We start from the raw sequence: 12,854 nt of genomic DNA, 5'->3' as shown, positions 1-12,854 counted from the left end.
CTTGGTGTAGTTCATGTTATTCCACTATCTTCTGTAATAAGATTTTATAAGTGAGTTTAAGTTCCCAAAACATTGCTATATTGTATGTAAACTTGTCCAGGAGATCAAACATTTGCTAGGTAAGGCCATGTTGGACTCTTTTGTTCTTCTCATTGTGATATCTAATTTACATCAATTAATGTACTTAGGAAATGGTGATAGTCCAGATGAATGTTTGGGTTTTTAAAAATTCATTTCCCAGTTTTGTCATCAACAGTTTATTTAAATGGGTAAAGTTGCACCTGTTTCAGTTGCACTCTATGGCTTCTTATTTTTATTCTTCTAATTTGATATTGATTTTTATCTTTGCTTTAACAAGTTAATGGTCTGATTATACATGTAGATAATTCAGCCATGAATCCTACATTGATAACTAATATTTTCTATTAAGTTATAATCCAATCTTGTTGTTAGATGGTATTTGCCATGTACAGTGACTCTACACTATCTTCTTGATCAACGCATTTGTGGTATCTTTAGACATGAGACTTCCATGCAAGACTACCAGCCTTTGCTCTCCTTTGTTTACTTTTTTACTCCTCTGCCATATTTTCCAACATATTTAATCATTGTTCTACTCTGTATCCATTTTTGATCAAAGTCATAAAATATTAAAATACACGTACATTTCTTTTTGAAGTCTTAATCAGATTCTTCATATAATTGCTACCTTCTGATGGTCTGCAGTGAGCATTGGTCCATAAGATGCTATTATCTTCTTTGAAGGGTTTCTATAAATGGTAACCATGAACATATCAATGAAAGATGACCAAACATAAAGCTATTGGCTGTTGCCTTTGGATATATGAACAAACTAACTGCCCAAACCTTTATTTGCTTTACCAGGGAAGACTTTCATTTAGCTGCAAATTATTTTTTTCTCCTAGTTTCTTTTGTGGGATTAATGCCAATATTAACATGATCCAGTCTTTCTACTATTATCACCACTTATTGATCAGTGGATCTAACATTTAAGTAATAATAGCTAAGTTCACATTTACAGAAAATGTCAAAACTGTGATTATTAGCACCATCTCCTCCCTTTTGTGAGATTCTGCCATGGTCATTACTCCAGAAGTAGAAGTGGATTGCATAGGAATAAGGCAATTTTAAATATTTCTTGTTTCATGGGTTGCTATGGCCAAGGAACTTATCAGTAAGTCACCAACCAAGTGGTGACAATCCTTTCCATGTTTAGCTAGACTTTTCCTTGGGAAGCAAACAATCTGTTACCAGGAATACCACAAGCCTTTCCAGTACTGTCTAACTTGCCACAGCTTACATTCCCCTGGCAGAGCCTTTTCCCAGGGTTACTTATACACCACAGTAAAGACATCTGAGTTGACTGACCTTTTATTCATATCATATTCCCTACTTTTTCTATTTTACTGGAGTACTGCACATCTCTACAAGCCATCCACTTTTAATTAGTTTCATCTTTGGCTAACTAATGCTTATAATTCCCCAAATTTAAAATGGAAAATATTTTTTTAAATTATCATTCTCTCTTGCCACTGTGGATGAATTTTCTCTATTTAATTATCTAGCATTTTTTTCTCTAGCTTCTCTCTAACTTCTAAATGTTAAGATTTACTTTAATGTCCCATTCAATTGATTTTCAATGTACTATCTAGTAGATTTTCCATGTTCCCTTTAAAAATTAACCTGACTCTTTCAGCTATAATGGGTCATGGTGCTTAAACAAAAGAAAATACAAGCAGCCAACTATAGTACCTTAGTCTTTTATTCCTTTTCCCCAGCACCTGTGATGATGTAACAATTTCTGCTGCTGTTAAATGAGCACTCTATCCTAAAGCAATTGCTTCTATGGAAAACTGAGCAACTATTCCTTAAAATAAAATTTATTTCTAAAATATGTAAAAGAATATGGATTATTCAGTCTTAGAAGATGATGCAAGACCCTTTGGCTAACCAAGAACATCTTTTCTTTATCCAATGTGGCTCTTTAAATATTTGAACTAATGAGAATCCATATACATGCCTTTTCCTTCCTTAGATTCTGTAGCTGGCTCTGCTCTGTACCCGCTGGACATTCTATGGCAATATAATGTTAAAATTGCTATAGTGGTATTTTTTTTCCCCAAACTATCGCAATGATTTTCTGCCAGAAAGTTGCTGGACAGAGCTCAACTCCATTCTTATCTCTTAGAGCTCAATAGCTAAATTCCAAAAAAGTAACACCATAAAAGATTTTGTTGAAGACTGGCCGAAACTCTATTGGTACATCTAAATGAAAAGCTTAATAACATTTTACACTCTAGCAGGCAACTTTTATAGCTGAAAGATTTTCTCTAAGACAAGATCAACATAATCAGTTGAAAAGCTGAGCATGACACATTCATTAAATAAGCATTATGTTTATGATATAAATAGAACCTTGTTAGGAATTGAGGAATCAATCCACAAGTATTTATAAAAAAAAATTAACTTATTGTTCTAGGCACTATGTTAGATGCTAGTGATACAAAAACAAATGTAAAGTAGTCCCTGCCCTCAAAAGGCTTACATTCCACAGGAAGAAAATCATGCACATCTATGTAAATGCAAAATAATTTTGTTGGAGAAGGCTTGGTTGCTGGAAATATCAAGAAAGTTGTCATATGGAAGGTGCTATTGAAAGGAAGGAAGTTAAATATTCTAAGGGGCAAAGGCAAGGAGGGAACGTATTTGAGGTCAAGAAGATAGCATATATAAAGTCAAAGGTACAGGAGATGGAATGTTGTATATAAAGAAAAGCAAGTAGACCAGTTGTCTAGACTATAGAGTGCATAAAGAAGACTAAAATGTAAGAAGCTTGAAAGGGAAGCCGAAGCCAGATTGGAAAGGGCTTTAAATGCCTAAAAGGGGAGTTTGTATTTTGTAATACAGGCAACGAGTCACTAGAATTTCTTACATAGGAAGTGTGACATGGCCAGGCCATACTTTAGGAGTCTTACTTTACAACCATGTGAATAATAGATTCAAGGGAGGAGACATTTTGAGACAAGGAAATCAAATGATAGGCTACTCCAGTCTAAAAGTGATTTTTCAGCCATTTTTCAGTCATGTCCAACTCTTTGCAACCGCATTTGGGGTTACTTTGGCAAGGATACTGGAATGGTTTGCCATTTTCATCTCTAGCTCATTTTACAGATGAGAAAACTGAAGCAGACAGAGTTAAGTGGTTTGCCCAGGGTCACACAGCTAGTTAGAGTCTGAGACTGGATTTGAACTTGGGTCTTCCTGACCAAACCCACTGTTTTATTCAATGTGCCACCTAATTGCCAAAAAAAAAAAAATAAGGAACCTGAAGCAAATGAGATTAAGTGACTTGTCCAGGGCCACAAGCTAATAAGTGTCTGAGGCCAGATCTGAACCCAGGAGATGAGTCTTCCTGACTCCAGACATGGCACTCTAACCACTTTGCCACCTTGCTGCCCAAAGGTGATTAGGAGTCTAAACCAGGGTGGTGACTTATGTGAGTGGGGAGAAGGGAATTTATGTAAAAATGTTGTGGAGGTAGACAAGATTTAGCAACTGATTGAATAAGAGGGGATGAGGAAAAGTCAAGAGTTGAGGGTAACTCTCAGCCTTGATGGTGCCCTTAAAAAGATAGGAAAGTGTGGGGAAAAAAAGTGGAGGTGATAAGGTCTGTTTTTGACATGTTGATTTTTGAGAAGCTTATAGGGCAACCAACTGGAAATAACCAATAAGTAGCTGGTAATGTTGAGCTGGAGCTCCAGAGAAAGATTAAAGAAATAAATGTGAATCCTATTCTCAGGGAGTTTACAATTTGGTAGAGAAAAAAAGAATGTGCACACTCTTATCATATTTCAATTTTTATCATTTTCTCATGGAAAATTTATAATGACATATTTTACATAGGATGAAAAGACTTTACTAATGTGTAAGAAGCATGAAAGGGAAGCCAATGCCAGATTGTGATGGCCTTTAAAAGCCAAATGAGAGAGTTTGTATTTTGTCTTGGAGGCAATAGGGAATCACTCGAAATTCTTATATAGGAGGCATGACATGGTTAGGCTGGACTTTAGCAGTCTTACTTTAGCAACAGTGTGAATAATAGATTGAAGGGCATAATTCCCCAAACATCTATTCCATCTGTTGGTGGGAACTGGCAAATCAGTGAGATTATTACCCCCTTTGAAATGTTGAAATATTATATATAAGGGTGTAGTTTAATTCATCAAGCATTTATTAAGTTTCTGCTATTCTTCTGGGGATATAAAGATAAAGACTCAATCCCTTCCCTCAAGGCATTTACATTTTACTGGAGTAGTACATGGAAGACTGGGAGAAGATTTATATTATAAGAAAATTATATCTCTATATACAAAGCTAAAGTTTGTATGGCAAACAGATTCCTTGGCAGCATCAAAAATGAACATAATCTGAGTTAGTACAATGAACATAAAAAAGTTTGTAGCTACCATTATTGTAGAGAAATTACATTAGTATAATAATTTAAATGTGGTTATTCTAAAATTCCCATACCTTGATATATACTGCCAAAGGATAAAAAAAAAATAATGGAAAAAAAGGTGACATATACACCAAACTATTCCATAGCACTTTTTGTTATAAAAAAAGAAATGAACTGAATAATATTGATGTCCACTGAAATGGAAATAGCCAGATAAATTATCCTATGTGAATGTAATGGAGTATTACAGTTCAAAATGAAACAATGAATATGAAGGATATATCGATGCTTGGAAAGATTTGTATGAACTAATACAGAGTAAAGTAAGCAGGACAAGATGAACAACTACAACATTGTAAATGGAAATAAATAAAACAAAACAAAACAAAACCAAAGTGAGTACTGTGTAACTCTAGCAATCAACCTTGTTTTTGAAGAAATGATATGGTATGAGAATCACGTTTCTCCCTTCTTTGGAGAGGTGGAGTACTATGTGTGTATAATATTGAATACATTATTGGACTTTGTTGATGTGTTGATTAGTTTTGTTGAACTAATTTTTTTTTCTCTTAATGTTTCTTTGGAATAAGGGATGGTTCACTGGGTGGGGGAAAATATGAAGGTAATGGAAAAAAATCAGAAAAAAAGTTCTTAAAAAAATCAATGTCATTCTTAGATCATTGAAATATTACTTTCCCTATTAGCTTTATGCAGCAGTAAAGCTACTTTAAAATGTATATATTCCCTAGTTAGGTGTTAGATGTTCATGCAAAATTACCTTCAAGTGTGACTTAGGACAGATTTGAGTTTATTATGGCATATCATCTACATGGTATGATTTGGGAAGCACCAGGACAGCCCCTTCAAAAATACCTCTTTCCTGGGGCAGCTAGATGGTGCAGTGGATAGAGCACTGGCCCTGGAGTCTGGAGGACCTGAGTTCAAATCCAGTCTCAGACCAGATACTTGACACTTAATAGTTATGTGACCCTAGGCAAGTCACTTAACCCCAATTGCCTCACCCCCCAAAAAATACCTCTTTCCTTCATTATCTTGTTGCTGATAATAAAATTTTACCATCAGAAATTAATTCCTATAGATTATTAAGGAATAGTCCCATTAAAGAGCTGATAGTGCTTGTAGGAGTGATTGAATAAGCCTTAACAGTTATTCAATTCTGTGATTGAGTTTATCAGAGTTTTTCTAAATGACAACTTGTTGAGAGCAGCTTCCTAAAATCTCATTGATGAATTCGGTAGGTGGGAGGGCAAACAAATTCAGAGTCATAAATACTGGCCTGAGTAGGTTTTAGGGCAGGACTTTTCTAGACAGCCAGGGAATATCATGAAGGTCCTTTGAATACATGGAGAAAGAGAGTCAAGAGATATTGATATGAAAGGTGGAAGGGATGGCCTAGAAGACACATTTACCCTGTTTCACAATTTTGGCCACTTATGGAAATAAATGCCCAACTAAGTTGGGCTCCATAGCAGATACAGTAGAATTAGGGAGTATGTAAGACTCATGTATAAGTATGAGCTCTTTCAGAGCAACTATTTTGAAATAAAGTGGGGAATTGGTTTGTTGTAATGCTTTATTTGAAGTCTCTGTGCAATATCATTTTGCAAATTTACCCCAAAAGACTGATTTTTCTTGGTTTTGTTTTCCTTTTTCCTCCCACTCAACAGAAGATGCATGTCTTCAAAAAGACTCTACAAGCATTGATCTACCCAATGTCATCTACCACCCCTCACAATTTTGAGGTGTGGACAGCTACCACCCCAACCTACTGCTATGAATGTGAAGGTCTTCTGTGGGGGATAGCAAGACAAGGCATGAAGTGCATGGAGTGCGGTGTCAAATGTCATGAAAAGTGTCAGGACCTTCTAAATGCTGACTGTTTGCAGAGTGAGTATTCAGTCAAGTATTCTATGTATTCAAGCAATACGGTACCTGCATGATTTCTAGGTAAAAACTTGACATTTCTCACAATTTATTTAGGCTGGCCAGTTAAATAGCCACTGAGTGGAGACATGGCACTGTTCATAAGGTGATGAATTGGTTTTATATTGTCATTCACATGGAAGGGCAGAGTCATAATTAGGTCAGACTCTGTCCCATACAGCTCGGATTTAGAGGGCTCTGAACATGCACTTCTTCACTAGGTATAATGGAGCTTATTTCCTGGAGTTGGGCCTGGGCCTGGCCTTGCCCTGTTTCCTCCTCTTTAAGAAGACTTGTTAGCAACAGCCCTTAACTCTCTCTCTTAGAGTCCCAGCCTACAGATGCTTCTGTGCCAGGTTCTCTTTCTCTCCTGTCCCACAGTCTCTCCACCACCAACTGATTTTGTTCTAAAAAGCTGTTTGGAGGACCATTTTCCTGATCACCAAAACCATAGTAATAGCTCTGTTACAGCATCCAGGTTTTATAGCAGAAAAGGGCAGCCATAACATGAAAAGTAGTTATAAAGGGTTTGGGTTTCGATTCAGTGAAGTAAGCCTTCTTAAAACAAAGTGACCCCACAAGCAATTCTTCAGCCATATGCTGTCAGTGGAACTGGCACTGAGGGAGATATTTGAATATTTTGCATTTACACAATGTTGTATACTTTTTCTTCTCCAGAGTTAACCTCCTTTATGTCTTCTTAACCCAATGGCCCTGTGAGGAAGTAGATGGGTAGGTGGCATCTGCAATTCATTTTCAGTGGCCAAATTATTCCCGTGGAATTGTGGCAGCATAAATTGTTGCCTGAGCTTCCCAGATTGAGGACAAAGGAATGATTTGCACAGAGTCTCACCTGGCAGCTAGGATCCTGCCGTGGCCAACTCTTCTAGTGATGCATGAGTACCTGATGTGGCCTTTTCTAACAGATTATTTCGAATTGTGTACTTTAGAGCATTCATGCAGCACGTTCTTTGCCTTAGTTAACCTTTGGCTAGCTGCTGAACCACCACAGTACTGAACTATGAAAGATGTTTGGGTTTTGTTTTTTTTTAAGTTTCTGATGAGGCCCTCAATTGCATCTGTAGGCAAAACAAAAGGACCTTTCTAATCTAAGATACTAACAAAACTATCTCCAGGACCCTCTGTTTAAATGCTGATATGCACTCACAAATCTTGCTTTCTTTGACCCATCTGCTCATTACCTATTTCATTTCTGTTTATGTGGAATGTCCAACACAGGGACTGAGTGAATTGAGCAGATTCCTTTGTAGAAAACACAGGGAAATGTCAAAGGGAAGATGAAATCAGAGATACTGCCAGGGCTTGTCATAATTTCAGCCATATACGTTCCACAGCCTTTTTACCTGATTAAAATTCTCTCTGCATGACCACACAGAAGCTATGTTAATGGTAATGAATACATATGAATATATTTTCAGCTCAAGGAATAGTATTGTTCTTTAGAGAAATCTGCCATTTGGAGTGCCTACTTAAAGAGGAAACAAAGCCTCTTTACAATCAATGTTATTCATCCAGTTTATTTAGAGGAACACAGATGCAATTAAAATCTGACCCACTGTATAAAAATGATTAATTGTATATAGTAGTTCTAAGAAATACTCCAATCAGAATGGTAGGGTGGGGCGAAGTCAATGGAGGAGAAAAAAATGTATTTGCAGCATGTAATAAATGACTAGTGTCCTTCGAGAAAGATGGTGAGGATCACACATAAATAATTAGCTCACTCCCCTTTTGTTCTTTCATGTACAATAGATAATAAACTGATCATTAAATATCAAAAACCTCTGCATATAATCCTAATATTCACTGTTTGTAAGTGGGTAATATTTTATATTGGTTTAAATGTGTAGTTCTTTAAAATACTAGTGGAATGCACTCAGAATATTTGAGGTTAGTGATGTTTTCATGTTTAAATGCATATATGAAACTCAAGAATAAAAGAGAACGCAGGCCATAGGAGGCTACGTGCACTGAGAGTCTCAGCTCTAGCATTGCCATTGGCATGTTGTGGTTCATTCCTTGGTAAGTCACTGCCCTTCTCTGCTTGATTTTCTTCATCTATTAAATAGGTATGATTATACATCCCCTATATCTCTTACAGGAAATAAGAATAAAAACAATAGAAATCTTTATTACATAAATGTGTATGTAGGCATATATACTCATGTGTATATAAGGAGCTAATATGTGAGAGAGGACACAGAGAAGTCAAAGGTATGTGTGAGGGAAATGAATGTTTTTTATTTGTATGTATGCAGAAGTATGTATGTCTATGTGTATATGCACATGTGTATATGTATGTGTGTGTGTTGGGGGCAGCTAGATGGTGCAGTAGATAGAGCACTGGGCCTGAAGTCAGGAGGACCTGATTTCAAATCCAGCCTTAGATACTAGCTTTGTGACTGTGGGCAAGACCCTTAACTTTGTTTGTCTCAGTTTCCTCATCTGTAAAATGAGTTGGATAAGGAAATTGCATTATCTTTGCAAAGAAAAACCCAAATGAGACCACAAAGAATCCAGCACAACTAAAACGAATGAATGATAACACATGTGTATACATACACTATATATGGACATGTATATGTGTATTTTTCTCTTGGTTTTCCATATATACTTTAAAAATTTTGTAAATTTATTTATTTTTAGTTTTCAACATTCACTTTCATAAGCTTTTGAGTTTTAAATTTTCCCTCCTCTCCCCATCCCAAGACAGCATCCATATACACTTTATAAGCAGTTTCATCTCACTAAACAACAAAAAGCAGTGTGTGGTGGGGGTGGTGGGGGACTAGACTGAAGAAATTTTCTTGTGAAACTCAGTTAAGCCAGTTCTTCCCAAGGGTGCTTTTAGCTGAAACTGAAAGAGTAACAAATTTGTATGAAAGGAAACAGATCTGCCCCAATGGCTGTGGAAATTCTATCTCCCCAGTGACAATGGAACCCCCATATATGGATCCTAACACCTCAGAACCTAACTTGTTTGAGAATGTGGGGCTAATAATCAAGAATAGTCTGGAAAAGTAGCTGGAACTAATTGAATGCATATTAGAGAAATATGCTCTGGAGGGACACAATTTTAAAGGCACTTAGGAGTCTGTTTTCATGTTAGTTCAAAGAATGAAACAAATGAACAACATCACATTTTATTATTAAAAGTCTTAGCCCTCAGGCAAGCAAAAATAGACCAGAAATCGCCAGCTCATATACTTACTTCTTATCTTCATAAAAGTCTGTAACAGAAAGATCTGTTCATGTGAGTCTTCTTAGGTAAAATAATTAAGGGAACAGGCAGGTTTTCACAGATGATTTCCTACAGCAGACCACAAACCTCAAAAGGATATCTCCACAATTACAATCAGTTAATAAACATTTACCAAACACTTAATATGTGCCAGGCACTGTGCTAAGTACTGAGGATGAAAAGAAAAATGAAAGACAGTTCCTTCTGTCAAGGAGCTTGTAATCTAATGAGGGAGACAATATGCAACCAAATATGTACAAATAAGCTATAGACAATATAAATTAGAAATACTCAACAAGGGGAGGGCACTAGAATTAAGGGAGATTAGGAAAGCCTTCCTATAGAAGGTGAGGTTTTAGCTGAGACTTGAAGAAAGCCAGAAGGCAGAGATGAAGAGGAAAACATTCCTTGCACTGGGGACAGCCAATGAAAATGCCTAGAGTCAGAAGATGGAATATCTTGTTTGGGGAGAAGCAACAAGGCCAGCGTCATTGGGTCCCAGAGTACGTGGTGAAAGATGTGAGGTGTAAGAAGATTAGAAATTAGGGGGTAAGCAGGTCATGACAGTCTTTGAATGCCAAAAAGAGGATTTCATATTTGATCTTAGACAGAGTCACAGGAATTTGTTGAGAGGTGCCATAGTCAGAACTGCACTTTAGGAAGCCCAGTTAGGCAGATGAGTTGTAGATGAATTGTAGATGAGTGATGAGAGACTTGTCCAGATGAGAAAGAGTGACAGCCCATAAGAGGGTGGTGGCAGTGTCAGAAGAGAGAAGGAGGAATAGATAAGAAATATTACAAAAGTAAACTCAACAGTCCTTGGCAACAGATTAGCTCTGGGGAGGAGAGAGAGGAGAGAGAGAAAAGAGTGAAGAATGATACTTCCATGGCCAGTCTGGGTGTCTGGTAGGACGGTGATGTTGTCAGCGATAATAAGAAAGTTAGGAAGAAGACATGATTTGGAGAGAAAGATAATGAGTTCAGTTTTGGACATATTGAGTTTAAGAAGAGAAGAGACCCCAGGACAAAAGCACTAAAAGGTATGATGCATCAAAGGATAATGAGTAGCAGTCAAGTAGGAGGAGAACCAGGAGAGAGTAAAACCTAGGAAGAAGAGAGTATCAAGAAGAAAACAGTCATCAACAATGACAAAGGCTACAAAGATGTCAAAGAATCTTAGGATTAAAAAAAAAAGGACAATCTGTTTGGCAGTTAAGAGATCACTGGTAGCTTTGGAGAAAGCAGTTTCAGTGGAATGATGAGGTCAGAATCCAGTCTATAGAGCCTTAAAAGTGAGTAAGAGGAAAGGAGAGAGAGAGAGAGAGAGAGAGAGAGAGAGAGAGAGAGAGAGAGAGAGAGAGAGAGAGAGAGAGAGAGAGAGAGAGAGAGAATCTATTCAAGACAGCCTTCTCAGGAGTTCAGCAACAAAGGGAAGGAGAACTTTTTGTGCTGACACTTGCCTAATGTTTGTTCTCTCAGTGATGAATCTGAGCTCTGATGATTTATAAGAGATCTCTAGTGAGAATGAGATAGAGCAGTAGGTAGTGGGAAAGCCAAGAGCAAGCAGTATCACAAAAAGCTAGAGAGTGTCGAGGAGAAGAGATGGGGTGATAACTGTTGGAGGTGGATAGATCAAATTTATTACAGAAGCACCACATTCCTGTGCCTACTAAATAACAGGGTTTCTCATAACAAGCATGGTCATTGCAATCCCAAACTTCTTAAATACATAGGGCCAGGAGTCATCTACCAGCACAGTATGGTTATATTATTTGGAGGTGTTGTTTTTCAGTCATTTCAGTCATGACCAACATGTGACCCCATTCGGGTCTTGTCAAAGATACTGCAATAGTTTGACATTTCCTTCTTCATCTCATTTTACAAATGAGGAAACTGAGGCAAAGAGGGCTAAGTGACTTGCCCAGGGTCATGCAGCTAGTAAGTGTCTGAGGACACATTTGAACTCAGGAAGATGGGCACTCTAATCACTGCACTACCTGTATAGGTAGGAATTAGAATTTCAGTCAAATGAAGTTAAGAGGACCTGGGTTCAAATTGCTACCTGTACTGTTTTTTCACCTGTAAAATGAGATAGTTGGCCTAAATGATATCTAAGGTCCTTTTCAATTCTAAATCAATGCTGTTATGAATGGAATTAACAATTTGTGAAGCTACAAAGGCCAGAGGTGGAATGTTGTATCTAAAGTAGAAGTGAGCTCATAATCCAGGAATTACAGCTCCATCTAAGAAGATGATATGCTAGGGCCAAGGTGAAGGCTACAATTATTTGTTATGAAACAAGTATCAGTATTTTGTTAGCCAAAAGATTTTCTTTTTGCTATATGAATTTTGCCCTTGGGTATTTGCATTTTTATATCCTGTCATATATATGCCTGGCCCTGCCCTCATGCATCCTCTGAAGTCTCTTCAACTGGGTAGCTTGGGATAGTAGAGTTCTTCATGGAAGTAGATGGTTCCACATGACAACAGAAAGCTTCCTTTTTCAGAGATTCTGTGATTGGAGTCCCTATCAAGGGTCAGGTCATCTATATAGGGCATCCATTTTTTTTAAAGATAAAAAGAGTGGGAATAATTTCATGATTGCAAAATAGGTGATAGAGACAATAAATGCTATTGGAATTCAGAGAAGGGAGCAACCATTTTCTGGGGTCAGGGCAGAGTTTGAGCTGGGCCTTGAAGGAAAGGTAGAGTTCAGATTAATGAGGAGAAATAGAGAGTGTATCCTGTACGGGAAGAACAGAGGTTCTCAGGTACAAATGCACTTGGCCTGTCCAGGAGAATATTACTATAGTTTATATGGAGTGGACAGTTTACAGGGGGAGTAGCAAAATATTCAGGTGTGGAGATTCTAGGATCTTAGACTTGGAGCATAGATTTGGATGGCCTTCAGATGCCAGAGGTCCAAACCCCCTCATTTCACAGATAAGGAACGTGAGGAGGTTCAGTGGCTAATCAGAGGGTCAGCCAGCTGGTAAGTGTCTGAGGAAGGATTTGAACCCAAGTTTTCCTAACTCCGGGTCCAGGATACTTTCTACTACCCTACTCAGACTGTCTCAAAACCTCTTGAGATGGATCTCATAAGTCAAATAATATCTCCAATATAATATTTGGTGGTACCATTGTTGGAAAGAGTATAATGAGCTGAAT

At 37.4% G+C, this 12,854-nt stretch overlaps 1 protein-coding gene across 1 annotated transcript in view; it reads left to right on the top strand.

Annotated features, from left to right (window-relative positions):
- The window catches only part of UNC13C (unc-13 homolog C), a 705,000-nt gene that overhangs the window by 256,034 nt on the left and 436,112 nt on the right, over positions 1-12,854 (top strand). The window contains exon 7 of the mRNA XM_020981173.2: positions 6,169-6,388. Within this exon, the coding sequence (XP_020836832.1) occupies positions 6,169-6,388 (220 nt within the window). The remainder of the gene's footprint in view (positions 1-6,168; positions 6,389-12,854) is intronic.

The sequence above is a fragment of the Phascolarctos cinereus genome, unplaced genomic scaffold, assembly GCF_003287225.1.
Source record: "Phascolarctos cinereus isolate Bilbo 61053 unplaced genomic scaffold, phaCin_HiC Scaffold_3;HRSCAF=262, whole genome shotgun sequence".
Classification (NCBI taxonomy): Eukaryota; Metazoa; Chordata; class Mammalia; order Diprotodontia; family Phascolarctidae; genus Phascolarctos; species Phascolarctos cinereus.
Note: the sequence above shows the minus strand (reverse complement) of the source record. Positions and strands in the feature narration are given on the sequence as shown.